General features: G+C 34.0%; 2 protein-coding genes across 2 annotated transcripts; one reads left to right on the top strand and one right to left on the bottom strand.

Moving 5' to 3' along the window:
• Positions 1-7,936: 7,936 nt before the first annotated feature.
• LOC112044297 (uncharacterized) lies at positions 7,937-17,161 on the top strand. Its single transcript, XM_024080103.2, has 4 exons — positions 7,937-8,192; positions 8,684-9,915; positions 10,722-10,899; positions 14,271-17,161. Exons 1-4 carry the CDS (start codon positions 8,099-8,101, stop codon positions 15,746-15,748), a joined length of 2,982 nt encoding a protein of 993 aa, XP_023935871.2. The 5' UTR covers positions 7,937-8,098; the 3' UTR covers positions 15,749-17,161.
• A 2,055-nt stretch (positions 17,162-19,216) lies between these two features.
• On the bottom strand, positions 19,217-24,835 carry LOC112044274 (dimethyladenosine transferase 2, mitochondrial). Its single transcript, XM_024080072.2, has 7 exons — positions 24,309-24,835; positions 23,544-23,685; positions 22,718-22,857; positions 22,113-22,262; positions 21,668-21,807; positions 20,539-20,703; positions 19,217-19,423 (listed from the first exon to the last, which is right to left on the bottom strand). The coding sequence occupies exons 1-7, from the start codon at positions 24,702-24,704 to the stop codon at positions 19,270-19,272; spliced, it is 1,287 nt and encodes a 428-aa protein (XP_023935840.2). The 5' UTR covers positions 24,705-24,835; the 3' UTR covers positions 19,217-19,269.
• Positions 24,836-25,360: the final 525 nt, after the last annotated feature.

Below are 25,360 nucleotides of genomic sequence, written 5' to 3'. Positions count from 1 at the left end.
TACACCGATTTTGAAAGTTATTTTAATATACTAGAAAGCTCCATTATTTGTTAGTGTTATCGGCTATATATTTCATCTTCGTATTCCCACGGAAAGGGAATTACTGCGAGGCGTCGGCTAATGATGAATATATCACCCCTATTTTCCCACCCTTAGGGTAGTAACTTTTTTTTTAACTAACATGAGACTAATTTTGAGGTCATATCTAATAAAAGAAAAGTTATTAAAATCTGACTAATATAAAAAGTTATTCGTGGTTTTACTTTACAATTAATGGGTAGGTATACATTCAATGATACTGTTTTCCTACTCTTATTGTTATGTTTTTTTTCGTATTCGAAATATATTTTTTTATTATATTTCCTTTCTAATAAAACAAAATTATCAAAATCGGACTACTCAGGATTGTGATGTTTGGAAGTCCCTACAAAAGGCCTATGTCCTGCAGTGCAGGCTGATATAATGATGACGATGATGATAAATTTAAAAAAAAAATCCAACTCTTAAGGGTAGGAAAACAGGGGATGATTGAGTGTATACCCATTAATTTTAAAGTAAAACTACGCGGAACTTTCTTATAGTGAAGTAGATTTTGATTTTTGATTTGGCTGGGCACGCGCCTAATTATTTGTGGTTTGTGGTAAGGCCTCCGACCGTGGCTTGCCGAAGCCACGAAGCACATTAAACTCGCAAATTCCGGCCGCGCACCGATATATATAATAAATAACTCAAAGCAAAAGCGGAAGCGGAGCGGAAAAATAGCTCACAATGCGTTCTGGACACAGTAAAACATCAAATGTCGGTCTATCTGTCTGTCTATATGTTCGTTATAGAAACAAAAACTACTCAACGGATTTTAAAGAAACTTGGTACAAATATTCTTCATACTCCTGGGTATAGTATACTTTTCATCACACTACGATCAATAGGAGAGAAGAAAAATACGAAAAATGGGTGCCTCATGATTTGACTGATCTGCAGATAGAAACGCGTGTTGAAACTTGTGTTGCCTTGTTGACCCGGTACAGAAATGAAGGAATATTAGATTGAATTGTAACATGTGATGAAAAGTGGATTCTTTATGAATACCGGAAAAGAAAAATGCAATGGCTGACCCCAGGTCAAATGCCACAACAGTGTCCTAAAGCAAAACTTACCAATAAAAAGGTAATGGTAACTGTTTGGTGGTCTCAGCATGGTGTTATTCACTATAGTTTTCTCCGATCTGGTCAAGCAATAACGGCAGATGTCTATTGTGCCGAACTTCGAACCATGCTGACAAAACTAGCAGTTAAACCCCGACTCATGAATCGTACTTCACCATTATTGCTCCACGACAACGCGAGACCTCACACAGCACGAGAAACCATTTTAACCCTTCAGGAACTGCAGTTAGAAACTATTCGTCATCCTCCGTATTCACCAGACCTTGCTCCAACGGACTACCATTTTTTTCGTGATTTGGACAATTATCTACGTGACAAGAAGTTTTCTTCCCAGGAGGCAGTACAAAATGCTTTCACACAGTTTGTGCAGTCTAGATCGTCGGAGTTCTATCGCAAAGGCATTCATGACCTTCCCATTAGATGGCAGCAATGTATAGATAATAATGGCAACTATTTTGATTAAATAAATTTGTTAAAAATTAAAAAATAAACAATTTAGATTTTCAGTACAAATCGGCAATTTCATACTTTAACCCCTAATAGTAACGTGGCAATACGTTAAAAACACGAATCACGCGTCTTCGCGTGATGAATATATATTTAAAAATGTATAACCTTATGTTTTACAAATGCAAATTAACGGCTTTTTAAGCGACTTAAAAAAAAGGAGGAGGTTCTCAACTCGACACGTGTTTTTTTTCATATTTGTTACTTCATAACTTCATCATTTCTTATTCAATTTTGAAAATTCTTTTTTTGTTCGAAAGATTATAGTTTCAGATTGGTCTCATTTAATTTTTATGACAATCGGTCCAGTAATTTTGTGTTAAAATGAAAATAACGAATTTTCCCGTACTGTGGCGTTCACTATGCTAGGACACACTAAAGACTGAAAAATAAAATCTTTGTAACAAAAAACTTCAACGTCAAAATCACGAAAAAAAACTAAAAAAGGGAAAAATAACATCGTATGTGCTACCTTCAGAGGGCGTAGTGGCAGTTTGATCTGCCACTACGCCCTCTGTGACTGTGACGATCGCGTTATCGTAAACGCGAATTTATAAGTAATTAAAACAGCGCCATCTGTAGGCACTACTGCACAACTGTTTCAATTCCATATAAATTCGCATTTACGTTAACGCGATAATAACAGTACGAAAATATTGAAAACTCCCACTAGGCACACTAATCATTTTGAAGGCAGTGCCAACACAGTAATGCAGTAACTTAAGCCGATTAAAATTTAAAACATAAAGTTTTAGGATTTAAAGACCGTTCTTAACCGTGGTTCTTTCAGAAACGGCTTTAATTATTATGTCACTGACTTGCTTTGTATTTTTCGGTTTCAAGTTTTTTTTTGTTGTTTTGAAGTCGTTTTGTTAAAAAGATTTTATTTTTGTTGGCCATTTAGGTAATTCCAAGATTTTGGCTTGGCAATGAATGTGTTAAGAAAGAAAGAAAGCATGATATATACTTTTCCTAAGGCAGAAATTGAACCTAGTACCTCGTGATCCGCATGGGCTAAGCACTGGACCAACGAGACAATTACTATTATGTTATGCATGTTATGTACAGTGTTAAATGTTCAATTTTTAACCAAATTTCATTTTACATTACAGGTCAAACTTGCTGCAGAAGTATTTAGCAACACAGTCTACACCTCTCTATCGATGCATTTGAAGACACTCGAACGATTTAGAATGGATCATAATTATAGTGTCCCACCTATTAACATTGATAATGGCTTTTTCACTGCTGAAATAATATTATTCATGAACAATTTGTTTGATAGCCTTAATGGTGTTGGTCATAAAAGTACCAGTTTACGTAATGCTTTATCTTTAGAATCAGATCACTTTCAGTTTTGGAATGAAGCAGTGAAAAAACTACAATCAATGAAATTTGATGCTACAGGCTCAAGAGAAATGAGGCCAATTTCATTACGTAACTTTTGTCACGATATAAAAACTGTAAAGCATCTTTGGTCAGATTTGAAAAACATTTCAGGCGTTAACTTCTTGAGTCTCAAGCAATTAAACCAGGATCCCCTGGAAAATTTTTTTTCACAAATCAGAGGTCATGGTGGCTCTAATACACACCCAGATTGTCACAATTTTGTTTCGTCATTTAAGACATTGTTAATTAATGATATGACATCTGATAGTTCTATATATGCAAATTGTTCTCGCGATAAAGATAAAATGCTCGGTTCTCTCAGGAGTTTAATTAATAGACCAAAAATAGATATTCAATGTATTGATTACACATCTCAACATCAAAATTTAGATTTCATAGATACTTGTATTCCTTCCGAAAACGTTTTTCAAACTCAAGCTGTGTCATATATTGCAGGTGCAATTTGCAGATATTTATTTCCAAAACTAGATTGTGCAGATTGCCAAAGTTGTAAAAATGCACTATTGTCTGATGTAAATGAACCATTTCACTCTTTAATTGAATCCAGAGAATATAATGCAAGTACCAGAAATCTTTATTATCCGTCTCGTAATCTTTTGAGTCTTGTATGGCAATGTATTTATTTAATTGAACAAATATTGCCAAAAATTTGTAACGTTTACATTTACACAGATTTAATTAACGCATTTAAAAATCGGCTTGATACTTCTTTCTTATCTTGTGACAAGCATAAATTGGATTTTTTTAACGCTTTTTGGTTGTTTGTCATTAGAATGCAAGTCAGACAATGGTGTATTAATTTTAATAGGAAGATGCACAATGTAGATACTAGAAAGAAAGGAAAGGAAATGGAAGATATGCTTAAAAATAAAGTAAGTAAAGGTGCTAGCTATAGATCTACACGCCGCCGAAGTCAGTAATTTTTTCATACTGTATGTTTATATTCATATTTTCTTAACTTGGAATTTAAATTAAAGATTATTTTTCATGCTATTTATCAGTCTTTCAAATTTCCATTTTCAATTCTTTCATACTATTACTTTTGTAAGTGTAAGTTAATAGGTATTTGTATTCTATTATTATATTCATTTTTTGTTAAGACTATTTAACTCAAAAACTTACACAACTGATTTTAGAAATTCATTCTTTATTAGAAAGCTACATCTGTAACATGTACAGGGTGCTCGGGAGTATTCCCCATAAAGGAACCGAACTGCATAACTAATATTTTTTTTAATTAGTAAATAAAAACTTTTTATGTTTTCATACAAAATTCAAAAACTCCGACTATCCATGTAACACACGCCTTTATTCTATCCTTGCATTTTAAAATACGTAAAACTTGGCTACGTATAATTATAAATATGTATGTATTAATTTTCGTTAAAGAGTAACCCCAGAGTTATAGGAAATACTGCCAAACATCCTGTATAATCAAAACTAAGTTACTATTCCGGTAAAACCATGGAGTCTGCTAGTAATATACATATAATTAAGTATAAGTCCTAACATATCTGTGCCTCCTGTGATATCCTGTCCTTGTATTTTTAATTAGAAATTTTGCTCTTTGTATATTGTAATGTATATTTTTTTCTTTGTATATCACATTCTAATGTATATTGTAAAAAAAATTTACTAAATTTGTGAAAAAACGTTTAATACACTAAACTAAATTGAACATGCGGGATTTCACGGTATTTGGAACTATAATGCGTTTTTGTTGTTTTTGGAACTATAATTTTGCAAAACTTACAATCTTTGTTTTTCGTGTATTATAAATATTTACTAAATTTTCCTATAATACACATTACTAAATACTCAATTAGTGCTGGGTTAATTATACTTTTAATATTTATTTTTACAAGAGACACAGATATAAAATATAAGTATAATCAATAATTATTTAAATAAGTTTATAGTGTTACTCCAATTTTTCTTATAGGAACTTTTTATTTGATAGTGAAAATTATTAATTTTCACACAGACCAATTTAATTTAAATTTAACTTTCAAGACTTACCTAAATAATTGACATATTTTTTTTAGGTTTTTAGATAACCTTACCACTTAAACTTATTTTTGGTATAATGGTCTCTGATCCGGCATTAGAAATATATACCCTCATCTGTTTTTAGTGATGATAAATAATATTCACAGAGACACATAAAGAGGTTGCCAATACTTAATCTTACTGATAAGCCGTACTGTAGTATGTGGACTAATTACTAACAAACAAATTGAAAATGAGGGTATAAATCGCTAGCTTTTAAATTTAAAAAAAATATTCGCCTAATATGCTTGGACAATTCGTAATAATACCTAAACGAGGAGTAGGGTAGGGTAGGGATAAGAAATAAGTACGGTAAGACTGGAAGAGGTAGGATATGATTGATTTGCTGATGTGCACATAAGTCAAAGCGAAGCTTGACCAGGTCCAGTAGTTAATAATAATTATATTATTACTAATATTTTATGAAAACATTATTAATAACAATACATGATTTATAATAGAAATAATTATAAAATAACGTGTTTTGTACCCTAATTTGTAAAAATTTGTCTGTTGGTAAACAGTGCACATTGAGTATTGCTTTAGTATAGTTAAATTTCGGTTAAATGAAGCCCAAAATAAGCTTTCATTTTAAATATTAGACGACTAAATAATTGAAGAGGGTATTTAGCATTAACTCATCTGTTTATATCTGCCAACCCCTCTGTTGCAGCTGTGAAAGCAAGCAACCTTTCTGTTTTGAACTCTGTTGGGTATATTCTTCTAGAGTACGATTTTTTAATTAACTAATGAGGGAAGTAGATTAAATATTAAATTTAAAAAAAAAACATTTTATATCATACGGCCGCAATTTAATTAGGCAACTTATTTGCAATGTGTCAATTTGAATATTTTCTGTAATTTATTTTTTATCCATAATAAAACGGATGAAGGTAATAGGTATATATTTCATATGCCACATCTCCTACTAAAACAAAATGATTGTTTTATAATTAATAATTTACAAAGTCAATTACATTTTGTCAATCTATACTTCTATACTTATACTAATAATATAAAGAGGAAAACTTTGTTTGTATGTTTGTTTGTTTGTTTGTTTGTTTGTAATGAATATACTCAGAAACTACTGGACCGATTTTAAAAATTCTTTCACCATTAGAAAGCTACATTATCCACAAGTAACATAGGCTAAATTTTATTTTGGAAAAAAATAGTGTGCCGTAAGATATTTGGGTTTTTCGGACACAAGTGTAAAAAATCAACCAGAAAAGTTACTTATTTTGCGTACGCTGCCTAAACTATAAAAGATAGAACCATAAAATGTTCTAATTAGTTGTAGATCTTATAAATATCTACAAAAAAGGTAGTTGAAAATTTACACCGAGTTTCACGCGGACGAAGTCGCGGGCGTCCGCTAGTTTTATATAAAAGGAAAAATAGTAAAGAACTTCTAAGAATATTATTTTGATTCTGTTACTCGGTTCTGTCTCCAATTTATTTGTTTATTGATTCCTCATAATGTTATAGAAAAACAATATGTAAATGATTTTCCACCAGCCTAAAATTTGTAATTTTGGGGATTGTAAATGTTAATGACAATTGTAAATAATGATTTTTTTAAAAGAGCAACTACTGAGTTTCTTGCCGGCTCTTCTCGGTAGAATCTGCCTTCCGAACCGGTGGTAGAGTCGCTACACAATTAACAGACAACAAAATAAATATATTTCAATATACTATAAGACTTTTATTTCCTTTTATTGTAAATAAGTAAAAATAAATTTAGGTGCTCAAGTAGTGTAAGCGAAAACCGGAAATTTCTGAAATCGGTACAATGAAAAATCTTCAACAAGTGTGTGCGTTCAGCACTAATTTCTCTAATTACGATTTTTCACATCCCTAATTGTACTACGATTTCTATGCATGTGTTGAATCAGAAAGAGATAGGACTTTCCCCCCACATTTAATTTTTTCCCAAGAGTAAAAGAGAGGTCCGAGAAATTTATGAATGAAATTTTTATACACACATACAAAATTTCTAACCAGCACAAAGCTTTGTTCTGAGTCAGAGGTCTGCTTCATTTGTGGTCTGTGACCGACAGCAACCGACATCCAACAACCAACTGAATGACAGTTGACATTTGACATTTAGATGTTTTGTCTGTGATATTGTCACATTGTGTTGTGAGAATGTAGTGGATACGTAAGTATACGTACCCACTACATTCTCGTCGGATGCTTGAAGTAGGTAACGCTGACACCACTTAAGTGTAAAAACTCTTAACCCAAAGCTCTTACAGTAGAAAATTAGGTTTTTATGCTCGTGGTTGAGACATTGATGTTTGCGTTGTTGATAATGCTTGCGGTCACATTGCATTTTTACTAATAAAGTAATACTCAGCATTGCATTCGTGTGCATTTGTCCAGTGTGATGTGTCCCCGTAACCATATTGTAAAAAAAGTTTGTCACAAACTCAGACCAATTATTGTACAGGACCTGCCTCGCTATACGTTACTTTTCTGTCAAAGTATATGATCAACGATCTAATGCGATTATAAAAACTGTCTCTATAGAATCGATGTTAAACAGTTGTAATCGTGTTTGTCGGTTAAAGAGCTCCGTTAAAATACCTTTTTGTGTAATCGAATTGTGTAAAAAACGGGCAAGAACTTCTAGTTTAGTTGATATGTACCAAATCTAAGCTCATTTTCCTCAGAAAATGACAGACAATTTTGTTCGTGACTATGAGTGCGATACAGGTCCTTCTATAATTGGTCTGAGGTCACAAAAGAAATGAATCAAAGACTAAATTAATCTACAGGGAATGAATTAAGAATCTGTTATCTGTGGGTCGTCAATTTAAAAAATGAACAGCTGTCCGTATTATTTTAATAATTATTCCTGATGCATAAAATATAATCAGAAAGTGTTTTATGTGTCGTGTAAAGAAATTACGTTGTTTTCGTAACCCAAGATATAACTTGTCGGACATCGATTATCGAGGGACATGTCAATTCCACCATTCGTTTGCAGCACTCCTCCACCGCCTGAACAGTGTGAGGATGACAAAGATCATGAAGACTTTGATATAACATACAGCCGTAAGTTAAATCTTTCTATATACCCACGTAAACTTAACAGTTCACATTCGATTGATAAGACAAATTGTCTTTATTTGATTAGTCCTTGCCCTTAAAAAGTATGACCTACTGCTGGTGATGGAAAACAAGATTCATTGTTTTTGCTCTACTATAATTTATCTGTTGTTTGTCTTAATTTTTTTATACATATTTGTAGAAAGTATACTACCAGGACATGCCTTTACAGGATTTATTACAGGCCCCAGACTTATAAAAATATCCAACTTCAACTTCTGCAGTAGTGTAAACTTTTTGTCTGTAATGGATCACTAATAGGATACACATCTTGATTATACATGAAAATATAGTTTATAATCCTGCCCTGATTAAATCTTTTATAGTTATACAGCAGCTTGGAGAAATTTAATTCTATAGACAAGCCATAACTTTCACAATAAAACAAATATTAAAGGTAGTATTTGAACTATAACCTGCCATTTTAATAATTTCAGTATCACAAGAAGATGACGATGACAGCACAGATTATAATAATTATGGAAACTATTCCTCTTATAATATTTACCAAAATACATCAGAAACTGTTAAGAAAGAAGAGTGGAATACAAATTTAAGCAACAAATCTGAAAGCACATGTGAAACGAAAATAAAACCAGAAGAAATATTGAATGCTGTCAATTTTATTACTAACAATGAAATAGTTGATGAAACTATACCAAAATTTGAAGACATGGTTGTTGAAGATCTAAATTTGATAGTTGACAAGGATATTGTACATTCCACTGACATGGTATCTAAAGAATTTGAAACTGAAGTTGATGATGAGATTGAGTGTTCAAACAAGCAGGCGAGAATACAAGATGAAGGTGGTACAAAAATTACTGCTAATGTTAACATAGAATCACATGTTTCTTCAAACATTCCAGAAAGTATTGATTTCTCAGATCGAAGTGAAAACTTTCAAATTGATACTGTTGAAAATGTGAATGTTACAAATGATGTACTCCAAATTTCTTCAGTGAATGAATTACCTGGTGACAAGAAAAGTGAAAATGAAGAGAATATTTTTACAGGTGAAGTTGTTAACACATTTTTAGAACACCCCAAACCTTTGGATCAGGAGGTGATTGCTGTGATAGACGAATCTCCTACAGATGATGACTTTGGAGATTTTGAAGACTTTCAATTTACTTCAACTTCTGAAAACAGTCAACCTTTGAATGTAAATAGTGAAAATCCATGGGAAAGTGATTGTATTGAAGGTCCAATGTTTGGGGATTTCACTGCTAATTTTGATAATGATACCAAGCCAGTAGTTGAAAGAGAAGCCAAAGAACTGGAAGAATTGAAAACTGACACATCTCCCAAAGAAGATGAAGATGATGATTTTGGTGACTTTGATGATTTCAGATCGTCTGACAAAACAGAAAGTGTTGTAGACACAAATGAAGTAACATCTACACCAGATGTCACTTTATGGAATCTTAGTTCTCCTGACAATGACCCACAAATTGTAGACAGTATAAATAGTGTGTTGGTTCCTATATTTGTTGATGAAATACCTTCACCTGTAAATGAATTATGTGGAATGTTAGAGTCATTTTTAGGAGAAACATGGGGTCATATGGTTGATATTGAAGTGAGACAACCATATATGGTTAGTTGGAATAACTCACTAGGACAAAAAACTCTTCTTAAAGCGCTGTGTATTGATTCTAGAAATATAGTAAGTTTTTCTTATTGTCTTATATACTATCCTCCCAACCAGTGTAATTTTAATATTTTTATACTAGTTATCTAAATGTGAGAAATTTTAGTGCATAAATTTGGTATCAGAGGTGATCTTGACTTGCACTTAATTCAATGCCATGTATAACATAATTAAAGATCAGGTGCCCTCTCCTCCTCCGGGTAGTGGTTCGATCCCCGCCCCGTTGCTCTATTGTCAAAGCCACTTCTAATACAGTCTTTTCCGATTACTTGGAGGGAAATGGGAATATTATGGGGTTGTATTTAAAAAAATATGACAAATATTCTTTTTAAAAAGGTTGCTACTTAGAATTTGTCAAAAAAAACACAATAACTTTTTTAACATTGAATATATATTTAGCTCAACAATTTTACCATTGAGGGTATTAATCACAGAAGTAAATGTTTCTCAGGAAAGATTATAGTAGACCTTTAGTGTGTCAGAACTCAGATCTCGTCTAGAGAAATAATACTGCCATGCTCATTTCTGCTGCGAAAACAGTGTAATTGAATAGGGATATAGGCTTAACATCAGTCTCAAGTTGCTGGATGCAGCAATGACTTGTAGGACTTGTTATTGCTTGCCCTGTGAAGTGTTGCTCTGTTTATAGGTATTTGACATTTTGCTTCGTCCTCAATTAATAATATAAAAATAATAACAGATACTGTCTCAATTTACAGTTTTGTTAAGTCCATGCAGTAGGCCTATGTCCAGCAGTGGACATCCATCAGCTGTTTTGATGATGATGACGACTGGAGTAATTTGGAATTTTTTAATTTCAGTTATTTGGGCCAAAATGGAACTACAATATGCCGAAGTATGCAACCAATCTCACTGCCGCCCCTCTGCAGCCCCAAAAGCAAATCGCCCCGTCTACTAGTTCAAGTGATACAGTGGAAAGAGTTATTAACAAAGAAGCAGGTGCTTGGGTGGATCCATTTACTCCAGATGGACAACAATGTAAGTAATGATGTATAGAAATTTCAAGTAACTCATAACTAATAATCATAAATTTACCAAATAAGGGATTTTACATAATATTGAAGTACTAACTAACCTAAAAACAAAGTCTTAGTGGAGGTATATAACTGATATTCGCAGAATGTATCTTGTGACTGTATTCAAATCAATTAAATTTTTTGATTCTATTTAATTTAAAGAAAAATGTTTTGTAAGCAAAATAATTATAGCTAATACAAGCTATTGTCTTGCTTACACAGTATTGAAATTGTTTCACATTAATTGTGTAATATTGTTAAGTAAATAATCCCTTTTGGACCTTAAGGCTATTCACTAATTTTAGTTAAGCTAGAATTAAAATAATTATGCTATATTGAGTGACAGTAGAAATCTTGTTAATTTTCTGTGCATTTAAAAAATTCCAAGAAAGTTCAACACATAGCATTTCGTTTTAAATACTCTTAATGTAATTAACTGTTCATTATGATGTTATTCAAAATTTTACATTGAATTTGATTTTAAATCAAAATTATTAAAATGTACATAACTTGATTTTAAACTCTGTATCTGAAATCCTGGGTCAGACCAAAAAATAAGTAATTGGGATATCTTTCTAGAACATTCTCAATAGCAATGAAATAGATGAAATATCAAAATTTACATAACTTAACTTTAAAACTCTGTATAATGTTCCCTGAGATCTGAAATCCTGGGTCAAAACAAAAAATAAGAAATTGGGATATATTTCTTGAACATTCCGAATAGCAATAAAGTGGATGAATTGCTATGTATCAACATGTGAGATGGCAGTCAGGTACTATTTATAGGTATAAAATATATAATTATTAATTTGAGAAATATAGGGATTGGACACCTACATGTCAAATTAGGATTCTCAGGGTTTATTTTGAGTAGAACAATGGCTTGTATTACATCTATAGAAATCTTAATAACAACGAGGTATAAATGGCGTGTTTCACTTTAAACTAGAGATAATTGTATGCTGAGCGATACCTGGATTTTAATAAAACTTACTGTGACATAAGGTGATGGGTTGCGATATTAAATATCGAGCTTTATTTTGTAAAAATCTCAGTAGCAGGCCAGAATTGGGAAATTTGTGTGTTACACTGCGCACTGAATTTACTTGGGATGTGGTCTTTAAGTAACAGCTAATATATAGCAATCATCCATCATTCAAACTAGTCATTATTAAGTGATAGTGATAGTAAGAGTCAAACATTATCACTATCTATTCACAATGAGAAAGCTTGGTGCAATCTATACTAATATTATAGATGCGAAAGTAAGTCTGTCGGTCTGTTACCTTTTCACGGCTAAACGGCTGAACCGATCAGATGAATTTTGGTACAGTGGTAAGTGGGACCTTGGAGCAAAACATAGGATACTTTTTGACCCCAAAATTAAAAATAGAAGGGGGTGAAATAGGGGTTGAAAGTTTGTATGGAAAGTCCTTCATTTTTAGAGTTACAGTTTTAAAATTTTGTTCATAAATCATATAAAAAATACGAAATATAATGTGATTCAACAATTTTAAAAATTCAACACCTAAACTGGTGAAATAGGGTTTGAAAGTTTACATAGATTTCCACGCGGACGAAGTCGCGGGCGTCCACTAGTTCTACAATAAGGAAGAGTGCTTATGTTGACTGATATGTCATCTCCATGGCGACAAGATGCATACACGCCATTGATATTGTTATCAAGATTTCTATGATTACGACTAACGCTAACCATAAGTTTACCACACTGTTTTATTAACTCTTTTGCATGTCTTGCACATGGATTCACCTATACACCTACTCACCCTTGCATATATCGCTTGTTCCCATTCCCATTCCCGTCAATAGACACCTACGCTGAAGCTCTACTCCTTGACCTAGAGCACCTAATGGCCACTCTAGACCAAATGGCTCACAAACACTCCACATTAAAAATATCAGAGCTACTTTCACATGGTAAGTTGTATATTGTTTAGTGCAGTTGACTCCATTGAGCATCGTGGTCTAGACTCTAGAGCCAGCCAGGCTTTTGTCATAAAGCTAAAAGTTTGTCAGCTCCTGCTCCTACCATAGATAAGACTCTTAAAACATTTTTTTTTTTATTTTTGTCAATATTACGATAAATCATATTCCCAGTCTAAAGACTATTTAACGTTGAATATTTAACAATGTTTTTTTGAAGAGTTACCTTGAAGTGAAGTCTCTGGGATATGATTTCGCCTAAATAAGATAGGAAAAAAAACGTTTTTTACTAGGGCAATTGACGGTTTGTATCTTTAAAAGTCACCATGCTACCATGGTTCAAATTCCACGGTTTTTTTTTAAATAAAAGATACGCTCGCGTTTAACTACAATTAAGCCTGATGGAAAGCATTAATGCGGTCTAAGTTGGAGCTCGCTTACCTAGAAGTTGCCTTTTCAATCTTTCTTTAAAGGTATTCAAATTATAAGCGTCAAGAAACACGCCGGTAGAGCATTCCAAATGTGCTAATTAAAAATGTGGATGCAAATCGAAATTAGTTGCCTGGATATCCACAAAGGGATGCCACCTTTCGCGGACCCTTGCTGTTCTGTGGTAAATAGAGGAAAAATGCCTTGTATTCTAAGCCTGAGGTATAACCCTATGGAAGGACAATAGTGTAGGTAGTATGACAAACTTTCAGCTATTATAAAATCATTGAAGTCATTATCATAGGCTCTAGCTCGATTATTTTTACCAAAAACACAAGTAAGTCAGTTCATACAAATTGTTTCAAGGTTTCAACTGCAACAACTTGCACTGTTCATAAGTTCTCACTAGTGCTACAATAAATCTGTTTGATTATATAAAGTCATTGCTTAATGTATTATACATTTTGATATCAGCTTGGGTAAATTTATATTTTTTAAATTGATTCTGGTCTGATAGTAGGTTTCGGCCGCGGCTAGTTACCACTCTATTTTCAATAACTGCTGACCTATTAAGCGTTCAAGAACAATGCTGCGGAAAACCAGTCAGAGAATTGAATAATCTATTAACAGAAAATATACTACAGCATCAGGTTTAACCACAGTTGTCAATAACAGAAATACTTTAACCCAAGTCTCATCATAGTAGTTGATTGTTTACGGTGGACAGTTTTGTAACAAAAAATAGGTATATTTAGTCATGCTCCACTAAATATTTTCCTGTTATAAATATTTTTTTTTTTAAATCAGTACATATTTCGAACACTTTAAATGTAATTGTGATGAATTTGTTCTTTATCTTTAAGTTTCAGTTATTATCTTTTGATTAATGCTCTCCAATATATTTCAATTAAAAAATTAGTAAATACATATAATAAAGCGAGCGAAATTATTTTCCAGCATGCAATACAGAAAACAAAAGTATGGCAACCGAGACAGCAACTAGACCCACTGACTTAGAGGTGTTTGAAAGTGATACCTCAGCTAAAATGAGTAAAATTTACTCGAGCACTATGAATGTGCAACCATTGAGACATATCAATTTACCGGACACGCATATATTTACGCCTACCGATTCTGAAACGCCGAGGTCCAAAACTATACACTATGATAGCGGCCCATCTGGTCTGATCCCCCAACCGGTTCTAGAAAGTAGCAAAAACAAAACGGAAATTTTGCCCTCCCAATTAAATGAGAATGTTGATAAAGAATATTGGGATTTTCAAGACTTTAAGGGAGCTAATACAACCGTTTCGCCAAATAACACCACACAAACGACTGAGGAGTCTTCCTTCAATACCACTGACAATATTCTACCAAAGTCCAGTACAACATATCAGACGCAGATATTGCAGCCTATTAAATTAGATCCAATCATACCTACGTTAAATTGGCCAGATCCGGGTGAAGTCAAGGAGACTTTTGATGATTTTTCGGATTTCATATCAAGCACTTCTTGGAATAACGATAAAGATAATCAAGCCGGTACTTTTGATACGAGAAAAGATGTTCAAACAAAACAACCTACAGAAGTGACAACTGAAAATGTCGATGACGATTTCGAAACATTCCAATCCGCACCAGCTGGAACGTCAGCAATGAATTTCAGTTTAAATACAATTGTTGGATCTCAAATTTCTTTGCAAGATAATCTCACAACAAAAACAATGGACAACTGTGATAATCCACTTAACATGGAAAGTCAGACTTCTTTAAAACCCAATTTAAATTTAGAAAATCAAAGTTCCTCTATGTCAAATAATGTTCCGATCATTCAAGACTTCAGCTTCCCACAAGCCCCTCCAATACAAAGCATCAGTACTGAGATATTACAACCGACTACCAGCAACAGTGGAATGAGTCGTCAACACAAATCAGATCAAATATTACAACCTCTATCGTTGGAAAGTTACTCGCAAATCAATTGGCCGAATCCTGGCATCGATTTGCAAGATTTGTCGAGATTCAATCCAATTAATAGTCTCCATTCATTGAAAAGTGACTCGAGTACTGGAAATAGTAAAAACTCGTCCCCTGCCCATAACTCGGGCAGTGTGTCCAACCAACCGACTGACGATGACATTTGGGGAGACTTCGTATCGAGTGCTCCTAAACAGCATCCGACTCCTAAGAAAACATTCGCAGATGATGACGAATGGACAGACTTTGTATCGAGTCCGAGTATGAAACCCCAAAACGGCCTGAATACTATTAGCTTTAATGTCCATACTAATTTGAGTATGCAAAAAACTTCTGGTCAAAATAATTTTGCGCCCAGAAGCAATCAGATGCCCCTCGACATTCCCACGTTGAATTATATTACGCCAAAGTCCAGTAATCGTGGTTTATATTCTGAAAAGCATTTACAAAATTTATAACAGTACCTACTGTAATTATTTTCTATAATATACTAAATATTGTAATGTACTTAATATAGATTTAAGCTTTATGTAAATAGTGTGGTGGTGGTAATGTCAATATTATTAGGTTAGAACAACAATGTTAAATAAATTATTTTCGAGTATATTAGGGTGCATTCAAATTAGCCGTCATATGCCTCGATCTCAAAATCTTTACAAAATCAAATTGTAAAACTTCACATTAATAGATTCCAAACATCGATCTCCTATTAAAAAGTGGATGCACAATCAGCGACCAAAAAATGTTCGCACTCATTGAGTGCCAAACACAACTTGGCACTCAATTCAAGTAGTCGCATTTGCAAATTCAACCTCAAACTCAATCCTTAAGACTGAATTTGGGATTTTATTGAATATTGGTCTATATTTAAAGGCTATTGGGTTGGGTATAATTTTCTTTACCAATAATTCTAAAACTGTCAAAGCAAAATTGGCCAGTTTTTAAGTGAAATTTTCTACTCGATCGTGCGTCCTTTTATTATAAGAGGTCAATGATTCCAAATGATGAAACTTACTGCACTGTAAACCGAAGCAATTTCATGACCCAATATTTACTGCTAGAAAATATTGTAAGTATTATGGTCTAAGATCCAGCATTAGAAATATATACCCTCCTTTGTTAATGATTAGTGATAAGAAATAAAAGATAGATAATTTACACAGTGATACATTGCAAATAGGTTGTTTAGTTAAATTGTGTCCAAACTCATTTTTCATACAAAATTTATGAACTAGATCAAAGGCAACATAATGGGGTAAATTAAGCCTAAAATAGCTTTCATTTGACATTATACAACAATAACTGATGAGGGTATTTAAATAACATTACTTAACTGTTTTTAACTGGCAACCTCACAATGGCAGTGTGCAGGCTACCTTTACTTTTTCAATTCTTCTGGGTATATTCTGTTAATTAGAGTACGATTTTTTTAATTAACCAAGGAGGGAAGGAGATTAAATAAATTAATCATTTAATACAGTTCGTCCGAAATTTAACAAGGCAACCTATGTGCAATGTGCCAATGTGAATATTTTCCATCATTTATTTCTTATCCCAATTAAATAACAGATGAGGGTATATATTTCTTATACCGGATCTCGTATTACCTACCTAATAACTCTTCACACACAAGTTGTTGCACTCATCATAAATAGTCACAGATTCTGGATTACAGAACAAAGTTACGAAGACTGAAAAACTGCCATTCGTGAATCAAATGAACTCTAAACAGCCCGCATAAGGGCTCACCGTATGTATCTGACTATTAAAAATCGCCCGCTCAGAGATTGCGTTTCTGTCAGGTCGTGTGAATGGGACGAACATATTCAATTACAATCGCCTCGTTTTTTGTCTCTCACTCTCATATGGTACATTGCCGACCTGTCAGAAACACAATCCTAGTTTAGAGTGTCTGTGTCTTGACATTGTTGACCTCGGCTCTCTCTTTTTCATTGCCACAGGTCAAAAAAGGGAGCGATATATTCGATGCCGCCGTTTTTTAACAAATTACGACAAAGATTACAACAGATAATCGGATATTATCAGTATTTTTCCATCAGGAAAGGAATTTTTAAACAACCCATCTCCATCAGTTTAAATACCTGATTTTAGGGTTGGTTTTGTAATAATGTTTATAGCTCGTTTTAATTTTTGGGATCTGTGTCGTTTTTGGAGTCATGTACTTCTTATATGGACTGCGTTGCTTGCTCCCGTGGTTAGGTGGTTCAGCTACTAATGAGTTCCAGAGTTCGAATCTCGGGTCAGGCCACAAAAATATGTTTTTGAGATTTTAATGTGTGTGGGGTGTTGGTACATCCCAGTGCCTATGAGAGCACGTAAAGCCGTCGGTCCTGCGCCCGATCTTTCACCGTTTCTGTCTGTTTGCCGTCCCATTGTACTATGAGAGTGAGAGAAAAGAGAGTGCACCAGTGCTTGCGCACACATTTGTGCACTATAATATTTCATGCGTACATGGGTATCTCACCATGAGATTGGCTGCCGTGGCCAAAAACTGCATTGCATTTCCTGAGGACTCTTGGCCGTTTCTGCATTTGCCCAATTGCCCATGTGATTGGCGTGCGTGGTTAGGAGGTGCTGAACTTGAAGACTTATACATATAATACGTACCCTAGTTAAAGACCTTGTTAACGCCACTATACTGAGTTGCGTATGCCATATCTGTGATGATTGTTGCTAACTTCTCAGGCGAGTTATGAAGAATGCACCCAAACAATTTACTTAGACGCACTGTACACCTTGAAACCCTTAGCACAGTAATGAGCACGGAAAACGTAATATTTTTTTATTATTAAAAGACAAACCCGTCCTATTTTAGTTGTATTATTTATGCTAAATCTGTTGAGATTATTGTTATAATAAAATAATTGAATTGTCTAACTTAATTTTGAAAAAGCAATATTTATTATTTAGATTAAATACAAAGTATTATTGTCTGTATATAATGTTAAAATGTATAAAATGTAAAAATAGGTAACTATCATCACATTAAAAGATTGTATTATATTTTGATCTTTTATTGAGCGATTGACGACTACGTCGTACATTTTGAGGTGACTATGTGCCTTCAGTTTACGAAGTACTATGTCAAGCTGTGAAATACTTTTCTTTCTTCTAAGAAATTTTCAGCAAAAATTCTCAGCCAGGGAGTAGGAAAGCTGGTGGTAATTCTTTGAAGTGGAAACATTCCCCATACGTCCCGGCCATCAAAGCATATATATTTTTTATTTTATGACCTCATTATTCCTGCAATGTTGTGAGCATAGATTTAAATATAATATAGTGTCTATTTCGTGAAATCTTGTGTTGCTCGTCTCATATAGCAATACTTATAAATAAAATCGAATACTCTGTGATTTCTCAAATAGTTATTTACACGATACTAAAACACTATCAGGCTTTTTAGATGTCTGTCCAGGCTAATCTCTGCAACTGATTTTAATTGGACTTTTGCTGGAAGACAAAGGAGGTTTATCATCATTATCAATCTATATTCGGCTCACTGCGGTCTGTCCACCTGAAGAGTACACGTGACACCACTGTCCACCACGCTGGCCCAATGCGGATTGGCAGACTTCACACACGCATAGAATTAAGAAAAAATCTCTGGTATGGTTTCCTCACAATGTTTTTCCTTCATCGATTGAGACACGTGATATTTAATTTCTTAAAATTATTTCTTAGAAGAGGTTATTGAACAACATAGTATGACGCTACTTTTCCTAAAAATGCATGTTTCTCGCGGGATTTCTAATAAACTAAATTTCACATTGACTCAAGTCGTTGAAGCTAGTTCAAGCTAGTCCTAGTAGTAATCCGCATTGGAATAGCGTAGTGGATATATTTCGTGTTATAGTGAACTACACAAAATGAAATGTAAACATTGGAAGGATTCTAAAAAATACAAATAACAATTAACTAAATGTTTTTATTATTTCAATTTAAATACAATACATATATATCATTGTTCAATTTCTGTGTCGGAGCTTTCCATATCATCTAAGTGAGTGGCTAGATGACCTTTGTCTTCATCAATCTTTAGAGCAAACTTCGGCAAGTTGTTTTCCATTGTTACTCTGTACGGGCATTGCTCAAACTCGGGCCATGAAATGAATCTGGAATGAAATAATCATCTTAATTCTAAAAGTAACTTTTGTTCTAAATTAAGTTCAAAAGTCACAGGGCAATTTAAAGATTAAACAGTTAACATTCGTTAGTAAATGAATATTCATAAAATTGATGGAATAAGACCATTTCAAATCATTTGACAAATTAACTTCGTCAAAGCAGGCTCAAAATCGAATGCCTCTAGTAAACTCTATTCAATCCTGCACCTTATTGGACTTTGAAAAACATTATAAAATCCCAGACGATGTCGCTATTTCAAGATCGAGACCAGACATTTTCCTTTTTTCCAAACAAACAGCTAAGTACTTGTTAAGTTTACTGTGCCGTGGGAGACTAACATTCTGAAGGACCGTGAAAAAGTGAATAAATATTGTGACCTAACAAATAAACTAACTAAAAATGGCTTATATTGTTAGTCTGTACGCCATAGAAGTAGGTGCGAGACGATTACCAGCAAAATCTCTATGTAACTTGCTTAAAGACTCTGCTCGGAGTTTTTCTTTCTACCACGCGATGGACCCGGTACCTGCACGGTGAATCCATGGAATGCTAAGATATTCGTCTCGTCTCATTTAATCTTTTTACTTAATTAAACAATCAAATCCAGTTATAAATCTAAAGTGAATGTGAATCTAAATAGCTCCACGTTTAACTGGAGTGGACTTAGCCCGAGAGTCAGGTCTCGACCCTCGGATTATTGACCTACGTTCCCACTTATTAATCAATCTTTGTGACTTATTGGTATTAAAATAATCCCAAATGCCCAAATTGTTTAAAAAATGTAACTGAAGATTTTCACTCACGTTCACTCTGAATTATTTACTCTTAAAATACGTTTTACAGTAAAGGTCCTTACTTATTGGTGGACAGGTCAGGGTTGACCGAAATCAGTCTAGAACACTTACGACGCTATATAGTCTGACAAGTTCGTTGGTGACACTCTCATGCTATGCAGGCGACGGGGGGAAAAGACTGCGCGGGTGTGAGGGGAAGTGAGGTGCATCAATCGTGGACTTTTTTTTCATCACTAAACGCCCCCTGGCCCGCGTGGATCGTCGGGAGTGTTACGAACGAAGTTGCCAAGCTATAACGAAACACGTACCTTTTAAAAACAGTCACTTTTTGTGCTAAAGTGAGATCGCCAAATTCTGTAAATATCGTCATATGCGGCAGAGCGGCGTCATCTTTCCCCGGACCCACTTCCTTATTGGTGTCGGGAGGATCTTGTCCAGTTATGAGCCACACGCCGCAGCCAGGGATCCATTGCCTGTTTTCCAAAAAATCATCATCATTGACAACCCATGTTCGGCTCACTGCTGGGCACGAGTCTCGTCTTTAGGGATTAGGATTAGGCCAATAGTCCACCACGCTGGCCCAATGCAGATTGGTAGACTTCACAAACATAGAGAATTAAGAAAATTCTCAGGTATGCAAGTTTCGTCACAATGTTTCTCCTTCACCGTTTTAGACACGTGATAATTCATTCATAATATTATTATCAACCCATGTTCGGCTCACTGTTGAGCATTGGTCTCCTCTCAGAATGAGAGGGATTAGGCCAATAGTCCACCACGCTGGTCCAATGCGGTTTGGTAGACTACAAAACAGAGAATTAAAAAAAATCTCAGGTATGCAGGTTTCCTTACAATATTTTTCCTTCACCGTTTGAGACACGCGATAATTAATTTCTTAAAATGCAAATAACTGAAAAGTTAGAGGTGCCCCGGACCGAAATCGAACCTGCGCCCTCAGAATCGAAGGCCAAGGTTCATTGAGCTATCACAACTTGAATTTTTATTAACAAACGATACATAATTTAAATAAATAATTTATGAAACGACATGCATTTTCTTCCTTAATTTCTAATTTTTTTGTTTGTAAACAGTACACATCGTGTATGGCTTTATCATATTCAGGGTTGTAAACATGAGTTTTAAGTAGGTCATCATCATCATCATCATATCAGCCGATGGTCGTCCACTGCAGGACATAGGCCTTTTGTAAGGACTTCCAAACATCACGATACTGAGCCACCTGCATCCAGCGAATTCCTGCGACTCGCTTGATGTCGTCAGTCCACCTGGTGGGGGGTCGGCCAACACTGCGCTTACTAGTGCGGGGTCGCCATTCCAGCACTTTGGGACCCCAACGTCCATCGGCTTTTCGCACTATGTGTGTGCGAAGACCCGAAGTAGGTAGGTAGTTAAAATATCAGTTTTATGTAAACTTACTCTAACATCGGAATCACTCTTGTAGTTTTAGAAAAGGTGTGTGGTTTGAAAAAGTACCACAGTAGCGGCAGATCCCTCGGTTCACACGGCAACGTCTTTTTCCTTGTTATCCTTACCAAGTAAAGGCAATTGTCTTCAATCTGTCAAGGTAAAAAAAACATCAAGTTGATGTCAATCATCATCACATCTTTATATTATTAAATATTAAACTATGTATACTAATATTATAAAGAGTAAGAGGAAAGATTTGATTGTTTGTTTGTTAGGGAAAAACATCGAATCTGAAACTACTGAACCGATTGTAAAATTCTTTATGTGTGTTAAAAATAGGCTACAGTTTACCCCCGTATTCCTACGGGACCGGGAACCACGCGAGTGAAACTTTCCCCATGAAAGTAAAAAAATTACTTGTATATTAGCAAAAAATCAGAATGATTGAACTTACCACTGAAGATTTAGCATTATTTTGATTATGCATCCACGGCAAAAAGTGAACTTTGGGCACTTTGTCCAAAATTTTAAAATCGAAGAGCAGTTGAAATAGTGCTGGCACTGATTTATATTTACTCATTTGAATAGAACTATCAGTGAGAAACTGAAAATAAGAAATGAAAAATATTTTCACCAAAAATAAAATATGTACCTAAGTAAGTAAGGGTTGGGTGTTTTTTCAGAGGAAGGTTTGGCTTTGTGTATGTATACTAAAAGAGCAGAAATGCTTATTTGTTAAAATAATGTAAAAATATGGTAGGTGTGTGACATCAAAACTCATTTACCAAAAAACGGTTGTTTTAATTAATTAATTTAAAGTCATGTTTTTAAAATTATAATTATCTGGTTTAGACAGTCCTGTAGTATAATCTGGCAAGTTCGTTGATGTCACACCCATGATTTGCGAGCGACGTGGGGAAAGACTGCGTGGGAAAGTGAGGTGCATGAGTCGTGGGTTTTACATTCAACGCTACACGCCTCTCGGTCCGCGCGGACTGTTGGGAGTGTTACGAACAAAGTTGCCAAGCTATAGAGTATTGTATAATTTAAAATGGATACCTCATAGTGATGTCCCGGCATGGCGAAATAAAGATCTGGTCTACCCAACTGGCTGGTTTCATTGTGAAAAACAATAGTAGTTATTAGATGTTTCACAAAAGTTAAGCTTGGCATGGCGCCAATTATGTTTAAAATTCTATCTGAAGAAATAATAATGGTTTTCAATTACAGGTTTTATTGCATAAATAAATTAAATGAAGAAATTGTGATATAAACTGAAAGCAGTTTAAATATGAAAATCACATTGCAGAGTTCCTTGGATAATTGTTGCTGTTAAAGCTCTTCCACAGTTTTCACATTAGTCTTTATGTTGTATGAGACTAAGTTAATAATTAAAATAAAAACTATACATATACAGGGTGCTGGGGAGTATTTTCCATAACTCTGGGGTAATATTCTTTACCGAAAATTAATTATTAATGTTCAGAGAACATGTGTTCTTAAATTAATATTTTCTATAATAATTAGTTTTACCAAACCAAATTACTAGTAGTAAATAGATCTTAAAATGTGTCCCATATACACATCCTTATAATTGTGATGTAGCAAAACTTTAAAATATTAAAAGGCAAGGATAGATAAAGGCATGTGTTACATGAATAGTCAGAATTATTTGAATTACTTTATATGAAACCATAAAGTTTTTATTTTTTAGTTAAAAAAATATTAGACTCGCCAACACTTTAAAGTTATGGGAATTACTCCCCAGCACCCTGTATACAGATATGCTTAGGCATTATTTCACCTCCATAATTTTGTTCAACACTAGTGTTGTCACATCCAGTAAAACGTGGTGTATTGTTTATAAAGCACATGTTTATCTTACCACTATCGTCAGTTGCAAGATCTCCAAGTAATTCCTGTAGTCTATTGCCATCATCCAATTTATCTTGAAAGGCTAGCTTCCACATTCCAAAAAAGTCACCTGATTTGAGATGTATTCTATTAGGATATTGTGATTGAATCTCCTGAAATAGCAAAATAAGTCAGTTGAATGCTGATTGTGATATTTCTTTTACTTTATGAAGTTAAGTCATCATTAATTATTATATCAACCGATGGAGCTCCATTCCAGAACATAGGCCTTTTGTAGGGACTTCCAAACATCACAATCCTGAGGAACTCTTGATGTTGTCAGTCCACCTGGTGAGGGGTCAACCAACACTGCACTTTCTAGTGCGAGGTTGCCATTCCAGCACCTTGGGATCCAGCATGTTGAGAAGTTAGTGGTGTTACCCCCATGTGTCAGAAAGCATATTAAGCCATTGCAGTCATAAAGATTTTTTTTGCTGAGAAATCCCACAGCATACTGAGAAACAATGTATTTTTTGCTGACAACAACATTTACTGACGTCTTAATAATATAAAAGTATTTTACTGTGGTGCCCACAACATACTGAACAATAATGTGGCATTTACTGATGTCTTAATATTGTCAAGAATATTTTATTGTGGATCTCCCAAGAGTAGGACTACAACAGCTGCAAGCAAGACTTATTTTTCAGAACTTTCTTTTTCAGAATATAAGCTTACCCTCTTATATTAGAAGATTCATACCCATGCCTATATTTAGATGTTACTTCATACTTACTGTAAGAAATTGTGTGAAATGATTGGAAATTTCATATAAATAAATTGGATCATTTTGACAAGCTAGGAGTTCCCGCGTAAGAAATCCAAATCCGGGGTTAATTTCAACGATAGGAGACTCTCTCCTTATGTATTTGGTAAGTGTGTTTGTTATACATTTCGCAGTTTTTTTATTAATTAAATACATTGTCTCTGGTGACTTATATTTCTTTAGAAGTGTAACAGGTATTTTATCAACAATATCTTTGTATTCTTTAAAGTTTTCTAAGTAATTCATCACATCCGTTGCTGCTTTTGGCTCTGGCTTATCATCATGTTGTTTGTTTACTTTATGCCGAAAGCGAATCCTCTTGAAACTTAGAGGTTTGAACCCAAGTGTTCTAGACGTTGAAAGCATGTTTTAAGCTTATAAAAGTCTTTAACGTTATATTTTATGTACGGCCAATGGAACCTATTTTCAGTCCAGTTTCAGTGTTATTATTTATCTAAAATAATTTTGCAAATATTTATCAAAACAGCTTGCAATCACCTTTTTTTTGACACTACTCACTAGGGGCTAGGCTAGGGCTGAGCCTGTGATGAAATATCGATATATCGAAATATCTAATACATTAAGGACGGTATCGATAGTTCGATATAGAAACTTAGATATGATTAGCAATGAGTGGAAAAGCACGTGTTTAATCATATTAATTTTCATATTTAAAATCTAGTTACATAGAAATTAGTAAATTTTAATAAATATTTACATGTTTTAGAATACTTAAGTTTGTTTAATAAATAAACTGAAATACAAACTTTTTAAAACTTAGCCGAAAAATCTATAAAATATCGATATATCGAAATATCGACATTTTTTTCGTTCTGAAACTCCGATGTTGATATATTTAAAAACATCGATAAATCGAGAATTCGATTTTTAAAATATCAACAGCCCTATTTGACACCACAATATTTGGCAGTGACACTCAAAGGAGTGACAATAGTTGTCAAAGAGTAGAGTTAGTAGTTGTCATCTGTCAAACCAAGAAAAAGTACATAATTTATTTTTTC

Source organism: Bicyclus anynana, chromosome 21, assembly GCF_947172395.1.
Source record: "Bicyclus anynana chromosome 21, ilBicAnyn1.1, whole genome shotgun sequence".
Taxonomy (NCBI): Eukaryota; Metazoa; Arthropoda; class Insecta; order Lepidoptera; family Nymphalidae; genus Bicyclus; species Bicyclus anynana.
Note: the sequence above shows the minus strand (reverse complement) of the source record. Positions and strands in the feature narration are given on the sequence as shown.